The 24,434-nt window shown below is 37.3% G+C and overlaps 2 protein-coding genes across 6 annotated transcripts in view; one reads left to right on the top strand and one right to left on the bottom strand.

The window, feature by feature from the left end:
* Positions 1 to 11,201, top strand: part of ABCA1 (ATP binding cassette subfamily A member 1) — a 132,473-nt gene extending 121,272 nt beyond the window's left edge. For all 3 annotated transcript variants that reach the window (XM_049635500.1, XM_049635481.1, XM_049635490.1), the window contains 9 exons: positions 303 to 423; positions 1,655 to 1,717; positions 2,582 to 2,688; positions 5,349 to 5,490; positions 5,910 to 6,044; positions 7,003 to 7,106; positions 7,761 to 7,853; positions 8,529 to 8,772; positions 9,583 to 11,201. In XM_049635500.1, coding sequence (XP_049491457.1) covers positions 303 to 423; positions 1,655 to 1,717; positions 2,582 to 2,688; positions 5,349 to 5,490; positions 5,910 to 6,044; positions 7,003 to 7,106; positions 7,761 to 7,853; positions 8,529 to 8,772; positions 9,583 to 9,723 — 1,150 coding nt within the window. In that variant the 3' untranslated portion in view covers positions 9,724 to 11,201. The remainder of the gene's footprint in view (positions 1 to 302; positions 424 to 1,654; positions 1,718 to 2,581; positions 2,689 to 5,348; positions 5,491 to 5,909; positions 6,045 to 7,002; positions 7,107 to 7,760; positions 7,854 to 8,528; positions 8,773 to 9,582) is intronic.
* LOC125926374 (protein NipSnap homolog 3A) overlaps positions 1 to 24,434 on the bottom strand; it is a 30,198-nt gene that overhangs the window by 1,305 nt on the left and 4,459 nt on the right. The window contains exons 3-7 of one of the 3 annotated variants that reach the window (XR_007459089.1): positions 23,888 to 24,043; positions 22,067 to 22,216; positions 17,106 to 17,192; positions 16,840 to 17,013; positions 2,568 to 2,674 (exon numbers count right to left, since the gene is read on the bottom strand). Coding sequence is in view for 1 of the 3 variants with exons in the window: in XM_049635754.1 (XP_049491711.1) it covers positions 16,937 to 17,013; positions 17,106 to 17,192; positions 22,067 to 22,216; positions 23,888 to 24,043 (470 nt within the window). In the remaining 2 variants the exon portion in view is untranslated. Of the gene's footprint in view, positions 1 to 2,567; positions 2,675 to 12,822; positions 15,296 to 15,990; positions 17,014 to 17,105; positions 17,193 to 22,066; positions 22,217 to 23,887; positions 24,044 to 24,434 lie in introns of those variants that run through there. The other 2 variants (XR_007459088.1, XM_049635754.1) reach the window with 2 other exon arrangements.

Raw genomic sequence — 24,434 nt, 5'->3', positions numbered from 1 at the left:
GAGGTTAGAGTGGGAGAGAGCCAAAGCATAAGAGACTGTTAAAAACTGAGAACAAACTGAGGGTTGATGGGGGGTGGGAGGGAGGGCAGGGTGGGTGATGGGTAGTGAGGAGGGCACCTTTTGGGATGAGCACTGGGTGTTGTATGGAAACCAATTTGACAGTAAATTTCATATATTAAAAAATAAATAAAAAATATATATATAATAAAAAAAAAAAAAGAAAAAAGAAATTGGGTCTTTGTCTTGAAAGATACCTTGAAAGGTTGATTTTTTTTTTTTTTTCTTAAAAATTTTCCCCCAAGACCTGTAAATGCAAGGCTTCCTCCATTGAATGATGAGGATGAAGATGTGAAGCGGGAAAGACAGAGAATTCTTGATGGTGGAGGACAGAATGACATCTTGGAAATCAAGGAGCTGACAAAGGTGAGACAGTACAGGCTGTAACAACTTGTATTCAGTTGTTTTCAGCTTTATATGTTGGAAACGGTCATTTTTGCTGATTTGCTTAATAAAAAGAGCATGCTTCCCCAAATATGTACATCTATACCAAGTTTCTATCTAGTATTTAATTTTATTTAAAATACACTGAGGGGACTTCTTAATGAAAGAAATCCTACTGAGAATATTTTATAATATGAAGTCTTGTTCTCAAGTATATTTGTTTTTCACACTTACACTTTTGTGTTTGTTATTAAAACATACTAAAATTGTACATCCAGTCAAAGCTGAGGTAGGAAGAATAAATGGCTGATTTTGAGAGTCATAGTCTAAAAAGCTGGTATGTCTCCATATGTCTCAGGAGGAAGGTTTGTTTCAGCCCACGCTAGGTGCCAGAATCCCAACAATTTACTTTTTTATAATATGTACAAACAATATTTGCAGTGCTTCAATGATACATTTTTACCCTGCACAGTTTAATTTTTTAAAAATCTATCAAGTAAATGAAAAATTATATTTTAATGACTAATATGTCTTTGGAGAAGGTTGATAGTAGGCACACCTGGGTGGCTCAGTCAGTTAAGTAGCCAACTGTTGATTTCTGCTTAGGTCATGATCTCAAAGGTTCTTGAGATCAAGCCCCATGTTAGGCTCTGCACTGAGAGCAAGCATGGAGCCTGCTTGAGATTCTCTCTGTCCCTCCCTCTCTCTGCCCCTCCCCCACTTGTGTGAGTGTGTGTGCACACGCGCATGTTCTTTCTCAAAATAAACATAAGGGGTGCCTGGGTGGTTCAGTTGGTTAAGTTTCCAACTTTGGCTCAGGTCATGATCTCATGGTTCATGAGTTTGAGCCCCGCATAGGGCTTTCTGCTGACAGTGCAGAGCCTGCTTGGGATTCTCTCTCTCCCCCTCTCTCTCTGCCCCCCTCCCCCCAGAGTAAATAAACATTAAAAAATAATAAAAACAAATAAACATAAAAAGGTTGATATGAAATTAAAAATAAAAAGAAGTTCACTTTTATTTTGAGCTTCAGAGTCCTTCAGAAGCCAGTTGCTACAGAGACAGACCAAGGCTCTTAGCATATCAAAGGTGTGACTTAGTTTTACTGATGAGTCTTACTTCATGTGTATTTGGGTTATAATTCCCTCTTCCACAGTTGCTTGGGATAGCTATGATTCACCATGGCTCATGAATGTGTGCACTTTGTCGGTTGCAGATCTACAGAAGAAAGAGGAAGCCTGCTGTTGACAGGATTTGCGTTGGCATTCCTCCTGGCGAGGTAAAGGCACTTTGTCTACGCTTTTCTTGTCCTTATTAATTCAAACTGTCTACCCAATCAAACAACATCTGGAAGGGTTAAAAGTGAGTTTTAAAGGCTTCTCTATTCATGTGTATGTGGAGCAATCAGTCATTGAGAAGATGGGGATCCCATTTGTCAAAAGGCTTGGGATAATGTTAGGCAATTTTAGAAAAGAATGCACGTGGGGTGGCTGGGTGGCTCAGTTGGTTAAGCATCCAACTTCAGCTCAGGTCATGATCTCACGGTTAATGAGTTTAAGCCCTGCATGGGGCTCTGTGCTGACAGCTCAGAGCCTGGAGCTTGCTTTGGATTCTGTGTTTCCTTCTCTCTCTGACCCTCCCCTGCTCATGCTTTCGCTCTCTCCCTCTCTCTTGCTCAAGAATAAACATTAATTTTTTTTTTTAATTTAAAAAGAAAGCATGCACGTCTCAAATGTGACTTTGTGATTGATTCAAGATGATGATGAAATTGAAATAGATTTTTTTTAAGTAGGTTTTTTCCTTTATTGTTCATGTTTGTGTTCTTTTCTGCCCTTGAGCCAGATTAGATAGTGAAATGTGACTGGTTGGTTTTTATTACTTTTCTTTTACACATGAGCTTTGGCCTCAACCTCATGATTCAAATAATATTTACAAATATGCTCAATGTGTCTAATTACAAATTATATTTAAATATCTATGTAAGTTCTTAAAACCAGAAAAAAATTGACTCTTCATCAATATTTAAGAATGGTGTTTTAGAATCATGTTATCTAAAAACCCAGTTGAGGTGACTATTTTATAAGGGTCATTTATATTCAGATATTTAGTATTTTGCTTATATGGCTTACCCAATATGTTTCAGTGCTTTGGACTTCTGGGAGTTAATGGGGCTGGGAAATCATCAACTTTCAAGATGTTAACTGGAGATACCACGGTTACCAGAGGAGATGCTTTCCTTAACAAAAATAGGTAAGAAAAGACATAGAGTGTATTTTGCCACAAAAACTTTTTTTTACTTTATTTAAGTAAATATATTTTGATTTTTGGGGATTATAACAGTACTATGTAGTTTATAAAAATGTTGAAATACAGTGAAGTATAAAGAAAAAGATAAAAATCATCAATAATCCCACTACCTAGAGATAACCACTATTTACATTTTTTTTTCCAGTCCCCATCTGTTTTTTTTTTAAACAGCTTTATTCAGGTATAATTTTTATACCATGTAGTTTGCTTTTCCTAAGAGTACAATTAAATGATTTCTAGTCAGTTTGCAAGGTTATGCACAGATCACCACAATCTAGTTTTAGAACATTCCCATCAGCCCAAATCTATGTTATATACACATATAAGTGTATTATAAAATTGACATGATACTGTATCTAGGTTTTTTAAAAATAGTTCACTGTTGGGGCGCCTGGGTGGCTCAGTCGGTTAAGCATCCGACTTCAGCTCAGGTCACGATCTCGCGGTCCGTGAGTTCGAGCCCCGTGTCGGGCTCTGTCTGGGCTGATTGCTCAGAGCCTGGAGCCTGCTTCTGATTCTGTGTCTCCCTCTGTCTCTGCCCCTCCCCCATTCATGCTCTGTCTCTCTCTGTCTCAAAAAGAAATAAAACGTCAAAAAAAAATTTTTTTTAATTAGTTTACTGTTTTTTTTTTTTTTTTAATTTTTTTTTTTTCAACCGTTTTTATTTATTTTTGGGACAGAGAGAGACAGAGCATGAACGGGGGAGGGGCAGAGAGAGAGGGAGACACAGAATCGGAAACAGGCTCCAGGCTCCGAGCCATCAGCCCAGAGCCTGACGCGGGGCTCGAACTCACGGACCGCGAGATCGTGACCTGGCTGAAGTCGGACGCTTAACCGACTGCGCCACCCAGGCGCCCCTAATTAGTTTACTGTTAATGAGGCTGGTATGAATATTTCCCAGTGGGTTACATATTCTACGATGTAGACTTTACATTATTACATAAAATGCTCCTCTGTACATTTACCTGTAGTTTATTTAATCAATTCCTTATTGTTGGACACTTGGTTTCTGTTTTTCACTATGTAAATATGTCCTTGTAGTCCTCTTGCAATTCCTCAGGCAAAATTCCTACTAGGTGAAAGGGTGTGTACTTGCTAAATTGTCCTCCCTAAAGAGTGTATCAATTATTGAGGCCACATTAAGCCATTCTCTCAGAATGCACAGGTGACTAAGTGATCTTTAAGGGGTACATCTCCACTTCAGAGACCAATTAGGCAATGTTACCCTGAATATTCTAAATATGTGGGGCTTCTCTGGGCTTTTTATACGGAGAGATGCGTTTGAACTTTTCTGACTATGATCCAAAGTAGCAAATACAGTTACCTCTCAACCTAATAAATACACAAAAACACATAAATAAGCATGTGTTTTAAAAAAACTGATCATGACGCACTAAATTTATTTTGTAGCCCACTAATGGATGATGACTCACAATTTGGAAATAATGGATAGGGGGCTACTAGCCCATAAAATTGAAAGGAGCAAGGGACTTAATGTACTCATGGGTCCCCTCTTCTGTCTCATTAACATTTTTAGTAGCAGAGTAAAGGAGGTTTAAGAGAACAGAAATTCTGAAATAGCAGGCCTAAGGCTGCATACCTGCTTCCCCAGCCTTGATCCTAGTACCAGACTCCTTGGACATAAAGCAATGGCAGCAATAACTGGCCCAAATTAAGGTTTGTCACAGTGACTGGTTATAAGAACTGGCTTAGGCAGTGCTGCTGTGAGGGCCAGGCCTCATGTCTGTGGACACCTCAGTCATAATTCTGGAAAAAGCTGGCCCTGGGAGTATTAAACAGATTTGCAAAGAGAAATGAATACTGCTGAAAGACCAAAGGCAGACACTATCCAGACGTGGCTGATGTGCGGCCATCAGACTGGATGGGGCCTGAGCTTCTCCCACATCAGGGATTCTTAACCTGAGCTTGGCTTCATGGGGCCTAAAAGCTGCTTCCACCAATAAATGTAAAGTTATGTCTATAGGTACATATTTTTTTTTGTCACCAGATTTTCAGAGAGCCTGTGATAAAACAACAACAATAACAACAACAAAACACCCCAAAAACAAAACCCTTAAAAACTAGAAGGGAAATAGTGGAACCAGGGGGCCTGGACCATATTGTGGCCGAGTCAATGTATGAACAGCAGAAAGCAGAAGGAGGGAGGTCACACCCAGAGTTGCTGGGCCTCCTCTGGGTCTGAATGGCCATGAAGGAGACTTTGGAGTAACAAAGTACTTCATACATATGACTGGGACACAGAAGTCAGTCTGGGGTCGAGACTTAGTGCTGAGGTCCTGGGATCATGTGAGTGAGGTTGTTGGTAAAGATAGCACTGCATTTGGAATGGACGTGGGGATCTTGAAATGGGACTGAGCTTGCAGATTGAGGTGTTGGGAGAGCCAGGTGCAAGTGGGCAGGACAGAGGCACTGATTGCCAGTGGGGGCTGGCATCCTTGGGGCGGAAAGATTGTTCCTCGAAGCTAGTGTGCTCTCTGGTTATTTTTGTCATGTACGAGCATACTTTATAGGAACATTAGGCAAGATTATCTAATCAGAATATCTCTAGATGCTTAAAACCTGACCAGTTTTTTTCTTTGCAGTATCTTATCAAACATCCACGAAGTGCATCAGAACATGGGCTATTGCCCTCAGTTTGATGCCATCACGGAGTTACTGACTGGAAGAGAGCATGTGGAGTTCTTTGCCCTCTTGAGAGGAGTCCCAGAGAAAGAAGTTGGGAAGGTACCGTGAGCGCCAGAAAGCCAGCCTGTTCTCTTTGGCATGCTGACAGTAGACCTTACGGCTTTGACTTTCACAAATGACCATTGGCTTTAGGCTCTTCTTACTCATGGATGCAGCAATGTGAAATGCTGGCTCTTGACCCCTACTTGCAGGGTGGGAATTCATGGTGATGGTGGGGCAAGAGTGAGTGGCAGACGCATGCTGGAGGGCAGAGAGGAAGTGCTGTTCCCACCCACACAGATCCCTTCCCCCTGCTTTTGGGCTCCTTGGCACTTGCTAGGTCATGATTACAGAATCTACTCAGTGAAAAGAATTTTCCTAGTCTTTACTCAGTAAAGAAACATGACATATATAAGTATAAGAAAGCATGATAAAATTAACAAAGCAGACAAAAGTCAAAGTGCTTTTCATTACTGTAGGTTGGTGAATGGGCAATTCGAAAACTGGGCCTGGTGAAGTATGGAGAAAAATATGCTGGTAACTATAGTGGAGGCAACAAACGCAAGCTCTCAACAGCCATGGCTTTGATTGGCGGGCCTCCTGTAGTGTTTCTGGTGAGTAGGACTGTGAATGGAAAACTATTTTGGCCTGAATGGAGAACATCACTTTTTCTAAAGTCCTGTATATCCAGGGATATTGCCTGACTGGCGTGGCTAATGGCAAGCCATCCTTCTTTCAACCAGGAACAGCAGAGAAGCCTTAGAAAACCAGAGGGAAGTTTTTTTGATACACACTGGGGTGGTTTTGCTATGCCCTCACATGCTCCAAAAGAGAGATGCTCCAGAGACCTTATTTCTCTGCTGTGGAGAACCCCGACAGGTGTGACTGAGTCTTGGATATGTGATTTGACCTTTCTCCGGAACATTCTTATCATCTATGTGTTCATCCCCTATAGATGGAAATTATGGTTTCAAGATCCCCAAGGTGGCATCTGGGTCATAGTCCTTACATACAGATAGATGAAAACAGAAGATTAGACTGGACAGTGGCCCATGGCCCTTTTTCTTCTGCATTGAAGTTATTACAGGAAGAAGCCTTGGGTTAAGGCTATAATGTTATCCAGACTGTTTGGATCTGTAGTCTGTTTCTCTAAGACTAGCAAATACAATATAACAGGCTAAGCTGGAGTGAGTTAGAATAAAAAAAGAAGTAAAGTAATTTTACCCAAACCTAATACAGACTTGAATAGAAATTTCAGACAAAAAAGAAGTTTAGTGTATACTTGTCAGTCATGAAAAGATGATTGAAACTAAATAGGTTTTTCCTTTCCCTTTCTACTCATTTGGAGAAATTTAATTTTATTAAAAAATTCAGTGACACATTTATAAGAATGAACTGGTTACAAACAAGTATGCAGTTTGTTCTGGTATATAAGGTCTGGTTCTTTGGTCCATCAAGAAATAGCCTAACTTTTAACTTCCCATTCATCTTATTTCAAAGATGCTTCTGCACTTAAATCTGTCTTTGATGCGTTTTCCACAAATAATAGGACTTATTTTATTCTGATCACAGGATGAACCTACCACAGGCATGGATCCCAAAGCCCGGAGATTCCTATGGAATTGTGCCTTAAGTATTGTCAAGGAAGGGAGATCAGTAGTGCTTACATCTCATAGGTCAGTAGTGAAGACTTGGCTTGGCATCTGTGTTGTGTAATTTAAAAATTTTCTAAATAGTGGATTTGATCATTGTATAAAAATTAGAAAATACAGAAAGGCAAAGAGAAAAACAGTGAAAATTACCTGAAATTGCCTCACTAGGAGATAACTATCATTAGGCTACATCTTTGCAGTTTTCTTTTGCAGATTTCTACACACGTGTGTGTGTGTGTGTGTGTGTGTGTGTGTGTGTGTGTGTGTGTGTATTTTTACAAGCAAAAATGCAAGCTTGGGGTTCTTAGATACCAGATAGATACTGTTCTTTTTCACTTAATATTTTGTAAACATTATTTCAAGTCAGTACATTTAGATGTGTCATCCTTTCTCGTAGCTATGAGTTGAAAGTATTCCAATAAGATATGCCCTAAAAAAAGTTATTTAACTATTCCTCTTTTTATAGACATTTGAACTGTTTGCATTTTTTTTTTTTTTTACAAGGGTAAACAGTGCGGCAGTAAACTGTGTTATTGCTACATCTTCATGTATTTGGAACAGGGTGCAATTATGCCCTAGGAAACTGAGAATGTATTTCTTTCAAATTCCCGAGGTCCTATGATGTCCTGATGATTAGAGGAGCATCTTTCTAAAACAAAAATCTCTGTGTTCCCACAGTATGGAAGAATGTGAAGCGCTGTGCACTAGGATGGCAATTATGGTGAATGGGAGGTTCCGGTGTCTTGGCAGTGTCCAGCATCTGAAAAATAGGTAACAAAGACCATTTCCTTGGGATGATACGTACTGAGAAAGCTTGCATTCTTTTTGTGAGCATATACGTGGTGGCTCTAAAATAAAGGGAAATAAATGGAACAAAATGGTTTAGTGGAAAAAATGAGGGCTTTGAGGTCCGACAGCGCTGCATTCAAATTCTGTCTTTACCTTTCACTGGTGTGTGCTCTTGCACAAATTCCTTCACCTTCCTGAGAGCCTGTATCCTAGGAATATCTACCTTCTGGCCTTGGAAAGCACATGAAATGGGAAATTTTACACATGCCAGGATGGTTAGAGCATAGGCTTTGGAGTCCAACACAAATGAGTCCACATCCTGGGCCCTAGCACTTAGGAGCTCTGTACCAGGGGAAAGTGACTAACCCCCTGGGCTTCAGTTTCTCTGTAGCATCTGCCAGATTTCATATGTCCAGGTGAGGATTCAATGAAATCATATGTCTAAGGCACTCAGCATGGCACCAGAATAGGTAGTCAATAAATGGTAACTAGTTCCTTCTCTCAGGTACTTATTTCTGGGTCTGTTGTGGATCTTCCTTTCTCATGGCACCAGGTGGGCAGGGTTAAATGTTCTTATGAGAGGTTTCCTGAGGATCTTCCATTTGGTTGTTTTTTGTTTTGTTTTGTTTTGTTTTGTTTTGTTTTTTCTGCTTTCAGGTTTGGAGATGGTTATACGATAGTTGTACGAATAGCAGGGTCCAACCCTGATCTGAAGCCTGTCCAGGAGTTCTTTGGACTTGCCTTTCCAGGAAGTGTTCTCAAAGAGAAGCACCGGAACATGCTCCAGTACCAGCTTCCATCCTCATTATCTTCCCTGGCTAGGATATTCAGCATCCTTTCCCAGAGCAAAAAGCGACTCCACATAGAAGACTACTCTGTTTCTCAGACAACACTTGACCAAGTAAGCTTTGAATGTCAAAAATAGACTGACTTTTGAGGGTAAGGGTTCCCAATCCCTGTCCCCCACTCCCATTATGGGTCCTAGAGCAGCTTTGACCATCTGAGCTTGAATTTCTGATCTACTAGCTATGCTATTTACTAACTGCTCTGAATGTGAAAAGGGAGATGATTCTACTTTAGAGGGTTATTGTGAGCATAGTAATAATAATCACAATAACTACCAATTTTTAGTCCCTACCATAGGCCAGGCCTTTTGCCAGGTGCCTTATCCCATTTAAATTAGATAACATCAGGGGCTCCTTGGTGGCTCATCTTGGGTCAGGTCATGATCTCTTCGTTGTGAGATCGAGCCCCATGTTGGGCTCTGCACTGGGCCTGGAGCCTGCTTAAGATTCTCTCTACCTCTGCTCCTTCTCTTCTCTCTCGTAAATAATGAATAAATGAATAAATGGGTGAATAAATATTGAATGAATACATATTTAGGTTAGGTAACTTCAGGTACCAGATTCTGGCACTTAGTACCTATTTACTAAATGTTAGTTTTTGTCTCTCTTTCCTTTTTAATCTGGCTTATAAGAGTCAAAATAGATGATTGAACAGTTGGTAATTTGAGGGGCAATAGAAAAGTTTAATTTTTAAATGTTTGATCCTTTTTTTCAAGTTTCCCCTCTCCCTCACATAGTTTTCTTGTTAATCTATTTATGCAATCTTGTATTCTCCTACCCTACTTTCTACATGGTGAAAATACAACTTGAAAAAAAAAAAGAACAAGTAGAGAGGTATTTATAAAGGTCCATCTTTCTTTTGACAGGTATTTGTAAACTTCGCCAAGGACCAAAGTGATGATGACCACTTAAAGGACTTGTCATTACACAAAAACCAGACAGTAGTGGATGTTGCAGTTCTCACATCTTTTCTCCAGGATGAGAAAGTGAAAGAAAGTTATGTATGAAGAATACTGTTCATGCAGAGTGACTGAAAGAAAGGAGGAACTAGCCCTCCCTTTGCACCATGTGAAGTGTTCCAAAAGAAAGACCTGGACGTTTTTGTGGGAAGAAGTAAACTGGATACTGTACTGATACTATCTTCAATGCAATGCAATTCAATGCAATGAAAACAAAATTCCATTACAGGGGCAGTGCCTTTGTAGCCTATGTCTTGTATGGCTCTCAAGTGAAAAAGACTTGAATTTAGTTTATTACCTTATTACCTATGTGAAACTCTAGTATGGAACCCAGTGGACATATGGGTTTGAAATCACACTTTTTTTTGTTCCTTTGTATTCTCACTGGGGTTGCAACAATAATTCAAGTAATCATGGCCAGTGATTATTTATCAAACTCAAAAGGCATGTACATCTTCATTCATTAAGCCGTGCCATGCCAGGAGACTGGTTTCCCGGTGACACATCCATTGCTGGCAATGAGTGTGCCAGAGTTACTAGTGCCAAGTTGCTCAGAAAGCCTGAAGGACCATGGTGTGTCATGCACCCTTTTGCGAGAGCTGCTCTGCTTCAGAGTCTATCAGCATCGTAATCAGGTGACAAAATGGTGCCATGTGTGGGAAAGGCCTGCATTGATTCCCTCTTTGATGAGCTGCTGTGGTGGCAGTAACATGCAAGTTGTGGGTGGCTCAAGACAGGTGAGACTTAGTTCCATTCTTATGTTGTCCCTTGCTTGGAGCCATGGGTCTCCGGGGGTCATTTTTCTGGGACTTTAAATTTAAAGAAACTAAGATCCTGGAAAGAAGCCAAGAGCAGCCAAATTGTTGAGGCTGCAAGCTGCTGAGGCTAGGTCATGGGAGTAAAGAGATGGCGTGTTCAAACCTAGGGAGGCCTGTGTCCATTTGTCCTGGTTGTCTGTTAACACGGTACATTGCATCTCAAGAACTTCCTGTTTGACAGAAGTGTAGTATTATTTCTGGCCTTTTAAATTAATCTAGAATTTGAAAAGATGGAATTGTATTTTGACAAAAATCTTTGTACTTTTAATGTTATTTGGAATTTTTAATTCTGTCAGTGACTTGTGAATCCTTGGAATGGCCTCTTTGTAGAACCCGTGGTATAGAGGAATATGGCCTCACTTCACTAGCTATTTCTTATGGAAGCCTGCAGGTGTATCCTCTGACTAGTGCCTAGTGACTAGAAAATAAGGTTATGGTCAAGATCTCATGACAATACTATATTTGAGTTTAAGGTCATCATTTAAAATACTCTTAATCTCAGTTTATTAAGTATTTTTTGAGTGTATATTATTGCTGAATTGAGTATGTATGTATGTATGTATGGATTGGGTGGGGAGAAATTAAGTCTCAGTAGATAATCCCTGTGCCATGTTATTCAGCTAACAGGTTTACAAATAATAGGTTGTTTTGTTGTTGTGGGAGCCCAGTGAAGGAATACTGGGCAGCTTTTTTTTTTTTTTTTTTTTTAAATAGCAACAGTGCAAAAGCCAAAAAAAGTTTAACTGTCATAGGGGTCTCAAGACTAAATAATGAGTACTTTCACAAAGAAGATCACTAGCTTCAAAACTTGAGTAACACAACTTGTGCTTAAGGCATTTAGTACCTTCAAATAATTGGATTTGAAGATCTTAGACACCCCATTCTGACAATCTCAAAATTTTCACCTCCTCAATCCTGAATCTGTTATGAAAAAAATAAAAACAGCAAATGCCCACACATGGAATATATTTCAGACATTTCCGACCCAGTCTTTTTTTTAGTCAGTAAACATTTTAAAAAACATTATTTCACTAATGCCTAATGTGATCTGCCTTAAGACAACAAAAATATGAGGGAAGTACTGTTGGGTGAAGTTCAAGCTGTCTTTCAATGTTATTACTGATTTCTTCTTTTTCTAAGATTTAAATATTAACTCTAAAGGTGTTAAGATTTCAGATCTATTTCAAATCTATATTTTTTAAAATTTATAGAAAGTTATCACATAACTTGTTTGGAAAAAGAAAATGACTTAGAAATTAATGTCATTGTTTTCTAAAATGATAAACAGGTAATGAAGGCCTAGTTCCAGTAACCATTGGCATGATGAGGTGATTATATTTTGTGCTATCTCTAATAAGATTCATAGAGTAATTTATTTTCTCACTGTTTAATATTTTTAAAAATCAAACTTTTGTTAGTTTTCCCAGTTCACTATTATTATGTTCTAATTCTCTATTAAATCAGTGAATAGCTAGCTCTTGGCTTTAATTACTCTGACTTCAAGGTCACATTGAAAAAAAATCAAAAGACACTGTAAACTGTTGTGAAAAAACAAACAAAAAAATTTCAATATAGATTTAAAAAAGATCTCTTCTGAAGCTAGGAACAATCTACAGTTACACACTGACTTTGTGGTTACATTTTAGACTATCCAGATAGTATTTTACATTTTCCTTTGTAAACCTAATCGTAGTAGAAATTTTTTACCAATTCTCTACTCAAGTAAAAATTCTATATATTCCCTGTGGAAATGTAAGTATGTGAGGTTCAAAAATTCTCAAAAGTGTTCAAAGATTGCTGCTTTTGCTTCTTTTGGACAACCTGGAAACTTTATTAACAACTGTGAATGTGAAAAATACAAAAGAAAACAGTAACAAAGCCCTGTATACATTAAACATCCAGCACAGTTCATTGTTAAAAAACAGCCAAACCTCAAACTACTGTATTTCAATCTGTACTGAAAGCGTGTTCATTGTGACTATTATATGTTGCACATCCTTCATTCACTGTAATCATTGATGAAAGGGATTTGTCTGTTTTCTTCTCGTGGTTGTATATATCAGGTAAATTTTCTTCCAAAGAGCCATGTGTCCTATGTAATAATGAACCACTTTGATACGAAGATATTAATTTGTACCCTTATAACAATTTACTAGTCATGATATAGTACTATAGTAAGATGGCTCTAATTCTCTTCAAAATTGTTGCATCCCTTTTATAGAATGTTTATATTTCCATAAGGATTAAGTTTTCTCTCTTCTTATACCCTAGGATGAAGCTATGTTTTTTTGTGCTTTTTCTTTATCATTGGCCCCTTCATTCCGAGCACTTTATGCTGTCTCTAATGGGATCTATTTTTGCACTGGAATATCTGAGAATTGCAAAACTAGACAAAAGTTTCACAACAGATTTCTAAGTTAAATCATTTTCATTAAAAGGAAAAAAAAGAAAAAAATTTTGTATGTCAATAACTTTATATGAAGTATTAAAAAAACATATTTCTATGTTGTAATGAGTCACGAAATAAAGCTGTGGCAGTTCTGCTGGTCTATGCAAATTTATTTCCATGCATCTGTAGCACCACCTACTGTTAATGCTTATAAAGCCATCAGGAGAGTAAGAAATGTCCGCCTGTAGTAGAACAGGCTAAATGTCCTGTTGGAAAGAGGGCTGAGGGGACTACTTGGAAATAAAGGGTGTTTGCACTTTCATAATTTGGTTAAGATAGTAAATATTAAGTTTAAGAGGTTTTAGATAAAAGCTTAATGATTTCGAAGCTATAGAGATCTCTGAAAACACTGTGTAGCTAAACCTGTTTAATAAAAGTCTCACTGCTTTATTTGGTATAGAAGCTACAATGGCTGCCTTCAGTTGTCCTTTGCGGATTCAACTGAAAATGCAAGGACAGAGTGTGGCAATTGTCCTGGGCATGTGGCCTGGGGGAGTGTGCAGAAACGTGGAAACAGTAGAGGAACATCAGAGGTGCCTTCCTTCTGTAAGAAGTGCTGTGCAATCGCAAGCCAAGGTTATGTAGGCTCTGATGACACACATGGATATAGTTTTAATAGCTCACTAGCAAAATCTCAGAAAAGTTGTCTGCTTATCTCACTAACGTGAAGAACGTCTGTCAAACACCCGCTGGTAGGCTGCACGGTGGAGTCATGGCCCTATGTGGGACCTCCTCAGAATGGCTGGGACAACGGGTAGTGAGCGGTCCTTTGCTAAGGTGCACATCTGGCTGTGTGCAGAGGAGGGTCTTGGTCGGTTTGTGACGGAGCCTTCTAGACCACTCAGCCTCTGCGTCACAGCTCTGTCTTTCCCTCTTAATGTTCACATTACCACAACTTAAGTGAAATGCTAGAGAACAGTTTCTTTGTGGAAAATGACCACTGAGGGAGAGAAGAAAACTACTGAAAAACGAAAAGGCAAGTAACTTAGATAATGTAAGTTACCCGTGGGTCTTGAGGAAAATCTTCTATATAGAGAAAAGCCTAAATAAATACTTGAAGGTTCAAAAAAACCTCGGAAACTTTAAAATGTTAATGCATATATTACATATGAAAAAGTATAAGAAAATTAGCTTTTTCTAGTGTTTTACTGTGTTGTCAGACACTTAATGTAATCCTCAATTACTTGTCTGCCCTATGGGGTAAGCAATACCATTTGATATATGGGGAAATTGTGTGGCTTAGTGGATAAATAACTTGTTTAGACCACTATTGAAATGGCAGAGAGTTCTTTCTGGTGAGGTGGTGTATCAGTTAAGATTGCCCTCATAAAATTAGTCTGGAATCGTAATTTAACAAATATTTATTAAACTCTGTTGTGCACCATATACCTTTCTAGGTTCTGGGGATGCAGTGTTGAAGACAGAGTTCCTGCTCTAATGAACTAAAATTTCAGTGGAGAAATTATATTCGCATTCACGATGGATATGTAGACAAATACAATAAATTCAGACCACAGTAAGTGCTAAGAAGAAAATAAGCCATGGCAATGAGGTAACGATGGAGAGGCAGCCATCTGAAGAGTGACATTTAAGCTCATATCTCATAAAATAAGCAGGAGCCAACATTTGAAGGTGGGCAGAGAGAACCTTCCTGGAAGAAGGAACACCTGGTGACAAAGGCCCCAGGTGGGAAAAAACTTGGCAAGTTGGGGAAGGAGGGAGAGAATTCCAATGTCTCCGGACTGGTAGAAGGGGCAGAAACCAGAACCTATAGGGCCTAGCAGGCCATGGTAAGGTATCTGGATTTTATTGTTAGTGCAATGAGAAGCCACTGGAGAGTTTTAAACAAGGTAATGGTTTGATCTAATCGCTGTTCAGAAAAAAAGGTGGTTGTATGGGGAGAAAGGACAGTAGGGAGGCAAAGCGATATTGGGAGGAATAGGAATGTTTAGGATCTCTTTTACTGACAGAGCCAAAGGCACTGTTGACAAGATCCATGTGGGGATTGAGGGGGAGAGAGCTATTAAGGTTTGTGACCCAAACTAAGTGGGTGGTTGTGTTAAAATATGGCTGCTATTTCAGTCTGGTGCTCAGGAACAATGATGGGAAAGAAGGTAAAAATGTGTGAAACATCAGCACAGCACATGTATGGTATTTAAGCCTTGGGACTGACCTATAAAGAAAATGAAGACAGAAAATATTCCTGTGCTCTGACATCCTTCCCATATTTAGAGAGAAGCCAGCAAAGGAACAGGGACTGGCCAGTGAGGAGGAAAATCTGAGTATGATGCCATATATCGAAGCTCAGAATCCAGTGTTTCAGGAAGGCGAAGGTGGTCAGTTGCGTCCAACACTGCAGAGAAGAGGAGCAAGGTAAAGGCAGAGAAAAAGATAGATTTTGGTAAGACAAGGTCTTTGGTGACCTTCTGAAGAGTCATTTCAGTATATCGACAAGGGTCAAGTTGAGGGAAGAACAAGAAGTGAAGAGGGTGAATATACATAACTACGGAGAGCTCTGCTTTAACGGGAAGCAGAAAACATGACAACAGCCAGATCACAAAGCTTTTATTTGCATTCCTGTCTGTTAATTGTATAGGCTGCACCTGAACACCATGTCACCTTTCCTTTCAATTTTTTGGTTTTAATCCTTTAGACATTTCTTCTATCAAGAGGCTTACAACACTTGTTTTGTAAATTTCCCTTAAGACAGCTAATTCATGATTTACTATTTTATATTCACAATATGTTTTAGAAACAACATAGCTCTAAATATTAGACTATCAAGAGAGTTTGGAAGTACCAAACCTAGTTTTAGAATGCAGATGCACTCAACTAAAATGGAAATTAAAGGTGCTTTAAGGAAAACTCTAGCCTATCTGTGGTGGTACTGAAAACTTTCTTTCTGGGACTATTACCATGCTATTTTCTTGATGTAAATTAACATTTACAATAAAGTTGTTAAATTATTACTCTGTCACTACCCTATAGCGACATTATAAAAGCTCTAGAGAAGATAATACAAATACAAAACACAAATAAAACCCTGCAGAATGGATATGTAGGCTTTTATTCAGGCAACCATTTCCATAACCATAAAGATCTCTTTAAAACAGAACTGTCCCAACTATCTTAGTTAGTGATCGAAAATGAACAAAAATTAACTATAAATGAACACATTTCGGCACATAAAACAAGTCTTCTGAAGTTTTTTAACACTGAGACCTAATTACATTATATTCCAAGTTAGAGTGACTCATAATTAATGTGAAAACTGTAATTAATAAAAATGACATAGTGACATTACTTGGTCAAAGTAAAGAAACATGTTTGACCTTAGATTCTTAGGAATCCCATGTGATCACAAAATAAACACTACTGGGCAAAAAAGATTTTAAAGTTCAAAAAAACAGACATGATGAAAAGATATTATATACAAATAATTTAAAAATATCAGCCACAGAAATGTAAAATCATCACTTGAATTTTTTTTTAGATGGGATTATGTGGGTGACTTTTATTTTTTTTCAAAGTAACTTTTATTTTATTTTATTTTTAATATGAAATTTATTGTCAAATTGGTTTCCATACAATACCCAGTGCTCATCCCAACAGGTGCCCTCCTCAATACCCATCACCTACCCTCCCCCTCCCTCCCACCCTCCATCACTTGAATTTAAGAAAGTGCTATAAAAGCAGAGTCTGGTTGTCAAAATAGATTACAAGGGATATTCCGAAACAAATGAAAAATCAAAATCCTCAAGTAGTGGCAAGTATTTCTAATGTGTAACAGACACAGAAATGCCAAGGGGAAAATGAACTATTTCCTCAAGTGGAAAGGAAAAGATGAAGGAGGTAGAGGTGGCTTTAAAAGTGCAGAGACCTAGCAAATTCACTTACCATCTTCCAAATAAAAGAATCTCTTGGGAGAATTTAAGCACCATTAGCAGACACATCTTATAGCAGTTAATGCAATGCTTTGTCTTTCAGTGGAAAACTATTTCAAAGGTGAAAATGATGTAGGAAGCAGAAGCATATTCTGTTGAGACACGAGGTAATTGACACTCTCCCGAACTGCAAAAAAGCATTTCATAAGAAGGCATATAAAGTTATTGACTAAATGAGATTTGTTGTACGAATAATTCATGCCTAGTGAAATAGCTTACCAGCTGCCACAACTCTGGGATCCTCATGAGACTGATGTCTCCCAGCTGCACGACTGTCTGCACTCTCATTCCACCAAAGAACATGAACTGCAGAAATAACCAAAAATAGATTCTAAAGACCATGGCGTTACTACAAGTAAGAAATACAAAAAATTAATCAGAAACATTAAGTCTTATTCATGGTGAATATCAAGAAGGTAAAATTAAGTATGTTAGTAAGATTTCGGAGGGGTCAGGGATTTGGGAGAGAAATTGATAAATCAATCAAACTTTTAAAGTTTTATAGTTGAAAAACAGATAGCTGGAGAGAAAAAGTAAGTAACAGCACTAAAAGACACAATCAAGGCTGGACCCAAGTTTTATGATGTCCTACTATGTTCTATTTTTATTAAAAAAAAAAAGCAAGATAACAAAAATGTTCATTACTAAAAATGTGGATGATATAAAAAAATTAAAAGCATAATTTGGGAGTGCTTGGGTAGCTCAGTTGCTTGAGTGTCTGACTCTTGATTTCAGCTTAGGTCATGATCTTACAGTCGTGAGAGAGCCCCACGTTGGGCTCTGTGCTGAGGGTGAGCCTGCTTAAGATTCTCCCTCCCTCTCTCTCTTTCACACTCTCTATCCCTCTCCCCCACTCCCTTGTGCTCTCTTTCTCTCTCTCTCCCTAAACTAAAATTTAAAAAATGAATAAATAAAAGTAGCATAATTTTAACTACTTAGAGAAAACCTCTATTAATATTTAGTGTATTTCTTTAAAAAATTAGTAAAATGAAATTAGTAAAATGTATACTATGCTTAGGAATATTTTTAAAAATCAACAGTGTGTATTTTCCATGGTAGTAACCTTAATTTTTAATGGCTCTGTGAATGCCTCCTTGTGACTTTTTTTTATCCCAATACCTTATTGCTAATTATTTACATTATTCAAAATATTTCAGGATTCTACAGAATACTGATATGACTAAATGTAATACACATTAGCTGTACAGATTTTAGAAAATGGAGATAAAAAGGAAGCAGGAATCATTTCTAATCCTACCACCCTAAAATAACCACTTTTCTATTTTGGTGTATCTCTTTCCATATACACATAGGGTCATACCACACTGTTTCCAGTGTTTCCTTATTGTAAGTAATGCAGCCATAGACTGAGAGCAGCAGCTACATGTAGATCTATAATAACAATGTCAAAGACAACTACTACTAACATTTATTGGGTGCTTACTATATGCCAGGCCTCATTCTAAGAGTACTGCATGTATTAACTCATTTAATTTTCACAATACTCTTAGGTTATGATTATTATCTTATTGATGAGCAATGTAAGGCACCATAAGGTTAAGTAACTCATGCTAAGTCACAAAGACAGTAAGTGGTGAAGCTGGGATTCAAACCCAGGCAATCTGGATCTGATTATTTCCTCAATATAAACTCCTAAAATTTAAACTGAGAGAACCAAAGAGTATTTTATATATAATTCTACATGTATAGTGTACATACTGTAACTGTCCTCCAGAAATTATGTCCTGAGTACTCCGCATATTACTCTTTCTCTGCTGTTCTGAGAATGAATTTAAGATTAAAAACTGGGCACACATGTTTTCAGTAGTTTTTTCTTATAAAAGTTATATATGCCCACTATAAAAAAAATAGACTTAATAAACATTAACATCATCATTAATATCATTTACATCCTTTCAAACTTCCTTCCTATATAACCTAACACACTACACATCTATGCATGTTTCCTAGAATATTGGCAAAAATAATTTAAAAATTAAACCTTTTATCTTTATTGCCAACTTTCGGGAAATGATTAAGACAGTATGAACCCTACACAGTATATGAGTACTTACTTTTCCCAATTTATCAAATACTATATATAAGTATGTCTTTATTAGGTAAAAATGGCATCGGATTATTGTCTTAATCTGTATCTTATTTAGTAGTCATTTGTAGGTCTACCTTTGTATAAGTCTTCATTTTTCTTTTTGCTTTTGAATTTTACTTAAGGTGCTTTGGGGCATGCAGAAAAATTGAGCCTTTTTGTTTTTATTTTTAATTCTTTTAGAGAGATAGAATGAGCAGGGGAGAGGGGCAGAGAGAGAGAAAATTTTAAGCAAGTTCCATACTCAGCACAGAGCCCAATGCAGGGCTTGATCCCAAGACCCTGGGATCATGACTTGAGCCAAAACCGAGAGTCAGAAGCTCAACCAACTGAGCTACCCAGGTGCCCCTTTTTATTTTTTTAAGTAGGCTTCATTCCCAGTGTGGAGCCCAATGTGGGACTTAAACTTACGGCCCTGAGATCAAGACCTGAGTTGAGATCAAGAGTCAGACACTCAACCAACTGAGACACCCAGGTGCCCCTGAGCCTTTTAAAAATAAAATCATCCACCCCCAAAAAACAAATAATCCAGTGAAGAAATGGGCAAAAGACATGAGTAGACACTTTTCCAAAGAAGACATCCAGATGGCTAAAAGACACATGAAAAAATGCCCAATGTCACTCATCATCAAGGAAATATAAATCAAAACCACAATGGGATACCACCTCACACATGTCAGAATGGCTAAAATTAACAACTCTGGCAACAACAGATGTTGGCGACGATATGGAGAATGGGGAACCACTCTACACTATTGGTCGGAATGCAAACTTGTGCAGCCACTCTGGAATACAGTATTAGGAGGTTCCTCAAAAAATTAAAAATAGAACTACCCTACAACCCAGCAATTGCACTAATAGGTATTTATCTAAAGGATGCAAAAATGATGATTTAAAGGAGCACATGTACCCCAATGTTTATAGCATTACTACTGACAATAGCCGAAGTATGGAAAGAGCCCAAATGTCCATTGACTGATGAATGGATAAAAATATATGGTGTGTATATATATATTATTTTTTTTTCCAATGGAATATTACTTGGTGATCAAAAAGAATGAAATCTTGCCACTTGCAACAACATGGATGGAACTAGAATGTATTATGCTAAGCAAAATAAGTCAGGGAAAGACAAATATTAGATGATTTCACTCATGTGGAATTTAAGATAAAAACAGATGAACATAAGGTAAGGGAAGCAAAAATAATATAAAAACAGAAGGAGACAAACCAAAAGAGACTCCTAAATACAGAGAACACACAAAGTTGTTGGGTGGGGGGGAAGGGCTAAAGGGGTGAGGGGCATTAAGGAAGACACTGGTTGGGATGAGCACTGGGTGTTATATGTAAGTGATGGATCACTAAATTCTATTCTTGAAAAAATATACATTTTTTTGATTAAAAAATAAAATCATCAATTGATTTTTTTCTTTTACTGTTTCTTTGTTTTTTGGCTTAGAAATACAGTTCTCATCCATATCATTAAATACATTTATATTTTACTTTAGTAATTCTATGACTTCTTTCTGTCTACACTGAAATCTATAATCCATTTTAAGTCTAGTTTAGTATATGGTGTGAGCTAGACATCTAGTAATTTTCATAATTTTCTCTTCATATATTTTCCAACCAAAATATCTTTTTCTGTGTATTCTGATTATTTTCACAGGATATATTACTAGAAGTTAAATTTCTGGGTAAAGATCAGAAGGTCAGCTTTGAATATGTTAGGTTTGAGATGTCCATTGGACATTCAAGTGAGGAAGATGAGGAGGCAAATGGATATAATGAGTCTTTCAAATATTTTACTAGCTATTCTTAGTTTTTATCCTTCCAGATGAACTTCACATACATTTTTAAGAGTTTGCCACAAAACACTCTCTGAAATTCTGACTGTAATAACTTTCAACTTTAAAAGTTAAATGCTCCAAACAGATGTTTCAAAATCAGTTGAGGGGATGCCTGCCTGGCTCAGTGGGAAGAACATGCAATTATTGATCTTGGTGTTGTGAGTTCGAGGCCCAAACTAGGTGTAGAGATTACTTAAGTAAACTTTAAAAATGAATGAATGAATGAATGAATGAATAAATAATTAATACAGGTATGTATATTTATCTGTATGCTATGTATATCTGCACTGAAGTGTTTAAGAGGTCATTTATTTTAAGTTTGTTTATTTTGAGAGAGAGGGAGTACATGTGTGCATGAGTGAGTCAGGGAGGGGCAGAGAGAGAGAGAGGGGGAGACAGAATCCCAAGCAGGCTCCACTTAGTGCAGAGCCTGACACAGGGCTCGATTCCACGACCATGAGATCATGACCTGAGCCAATATCAAGAGTTGTACACTTAACCAACTGAGCCATCCAGGCACCCCAATGCATATGCATTATTTGTAGCATGTATATATATATCAAATAACATTTTGATCTTACTCCTATGTCATTCACACACATATATATATATATATGAATGTGTGTAGATACTTGTGTGTGTATGTATATATATATATGTGTGTATGTATATATATATATATATGTATGTGTGTATATATATGTATACACACACACACACACACACACACACACACACACACATGACCTATGTAGACCAAAATACTAACAGCATTATCTCTAAGTAGTGGGAAATGCTTTCCCCGCTTTAGGGTATGTCCATGTATTTAGTATGTGTGAAAATATGTATTACTTTTTCATTCAAGGACAATCTTCCTACCCCAAGAAATGTTATTTTAAAAAGCCAACAAAAGTAAACTTAGAGGAAAAAAAAGATGAAAGAACAGATATATTCTTGAGGCTCTTTGCAGTTTTTCAGCATTCTGATGTGTCATGGAAAATAGTAATTCAACATTTGAAAAACACTTCATGAAGTGTTAACATTCTAAACAAAGAGGATAAAAAACAGGTTTTTTTCAACGTTTAAAATTACAGAAATCCTAAAACTCTGGCAATAAAAATTTAAATATATGCTATAATGAAGAAAAGAGACAAACTGACCCAAGAAATTTAGTAGATCACCAATATACTTTGCAATTTCACAGAAGAAATAGACAACTGTACCTCTGTTGAGTGCTCCATATTCTGTGTGGAAAACTCCGACTAGTTTTGAGTAGCCTAGATCCACATGGGCGTTAAGTGCCCTTCTAAATGCGTCACCCCACAGAGCTGGCCCACCTGGTTTCATCTGAAAAATAACCAGCTCATAGACTCCTAGAATAGGGAGGAAAAGCAATTATTTTACAAAAGATATTCAGGAAATTTCTAATCAGGTTAGTCTGGTTCAACTGGAAGGCTAATCTGCGTACACAGATTTGGAGGATCACACAACTGTACACATGAATTGTGGCATTATTTTTCCTTGCTTTTATGTTTAGCAGGTCCTTGTCCAAGTTTAAGGATCAGTTGTTAAGCTTATACAGAAAGACAAAAATGGGAGCACGCCTGGATGGCTCAGTCGGTTAAGCACAGGACTTCAGTTCAGGTCATGATCTCACAGTCCTGAGTTCGAGCCCCGTGTCAGGCTCTGTGCTGACAGCTCAGAGCTTGGAGCCTGCTTTGGATTTTGTGTCTCCCTCTCTTTCTGACCCTCCACCACTTGAATTCTGTCTCTCTCTCACCCTCTCTCAAAAATAAATAAACATTAAAAAAAAAAAGACAAAATTGGGAAGATATATTAAGCTATTATCTGAAATACTGTTATAAATTTTGTCAATAAAATATTGAAAATTTACATTAGGATTAGGTTTCTGAGCTGCCTGAATCTGTACTTTTAGGTAAGAAATGAATTAGAAAAGACTTCTCTGATCTCCTGTATTTCCTCCTCTTTCTAATTTTAAGAGGTAATACTTTTTTGTTTATATAACTTCCCCCTATATGATTCCATTTCTAATAGGAACAAACGATGGAGCCAGTCTTGTCTGAGTTTTTGAGTGTTAGGAAAAAAATCCAAAACTGAACGAGATGATTTTATTGTTCCTAAATAGCCAGATAAACATCTGAAAAGCATTCTACCTTCTGGTCAGAGGTAAGGTGCAGGTAAAGAAAAAGGAACTAGGGACAAGTAGCTTTGAGAAGAAAAAGGAATAAAAGTACAAAGTTACTAAAGAGTTATGAACAGCAGAGGAAGAAAACCAAGATTTGACACTGTCCAAGAAGCCACTTAAGTTCATTTAGATAGTGCTGAAAGCCTGTGAGGAGGTCTAGGTGGATTAGGATCCAAACAAGACTTTTCAAATCTCGGATAATCTAAAATATACTACAAAGTTGGGAATAATGGAGGAAATAAAATAAAATTCAGTTAGTTAATGCTTTTTAAAAAGCTGACCTTTGTTTAAAACTATGTTAAATATTTCCTTAAGTGAGCAAGAAAGTGAAATCAGCAAGAAGAGAAATCTTTAGTAATTATTTTCAAAATGAGAAAAGGAAAACAAAAATGTTAAACTACAGTAATACAGCTTAACAGTTTAAGTCCCCTAAAAGTCTTATAAGCAAAAATATCCTTAATATTTTAAGATTAACTGTAATTTTTGTGTATAAAAAAAAAACAACTATGACAAAATTTCATACCTTATCTTTCACTTGCCAGAACATGTTTTCTCTGCTTCCAGCCCCCAACTTTTCAAACTTTACTCCCTATTCAACTTTTTATACTCATACCTCAACTTTAAGGGCTTTTCCAAATTGGGGGGAAAAAACCAACTTCATTATTCAATGTTCATTGTTTTAATAAGCAACGAGTTAAAATTCATTTTTATCTCTATAATATATTCCTATATAAAACACAGGGGATTATTTTTCCCTATGGAAGTGTAGTTTTTATAGCTTGAAATCTGTAGTATTTTCTCCATCAAAATTCAAAGTAACTAAGAGGGAAGGACTTACCTTCTTTTGCAGGCTTTTCTAATTTGCACCATGGCACCAGGTAAGTAATCTCAAACTCTTGTTCATCTATGAGAGCCAGATTTGGAATGAGAAATTGTTGCCAATCTTTATTTTTGGCCAGGGCTTTCCGAACTTCAGTTCGGTGAGCAAAATTATCTATGGGAAGAAAAGGAGTAATAAAAGTAAAAATTTATTTAAAATCACCTATACCTTTTTTTTTTTTTTTTTTTGGATTTCATTCAATTCAGCAAATGTTCACTGAGGCCGCGTAAGGACACTGTTAAATCACTGGAGATACCAACATAAATAGATATGACATCTGTCCTTAAGTTTCTCATGCTCTAAAAGGGGAGTAGGAATTTAAACAACTAATGATAACATCATATGGTGGGGTTTATAAACTATTCTCTAGTAGGTAGTTGTGTGACTTAGGTTAAGTTATTGAATCTTTCTGTGCCTGTTTCTTACTCTGTGAAATGGGAATAATGATATAGTATCTCCCTCCAGGGTTTCTGTGCAGGTTAAATGAATTACTATATGAAAGGTG

The sequence above is a fragment of the Panthera uncia genome, chromosome D4 (assembly GCF_023721935.1).
Source record: "Panthera uncia isolate 11264 chromosome D4, Puncia_PCG_1.0, whole genome shotgun sequence".
In the NCBI taxonomy this organism is placed as follows: domain Eukaryota; kingdom Metazoa; phylum Chordata; class Mammalia; order Carnivora; family Felidae; genus Panthera; species Panthera uncia.
The sequence above is the reverse complement of the archived record's forward strand: the minus strand, read 5'-3'. Positions and strand labels throughout refer to the sequence as shown.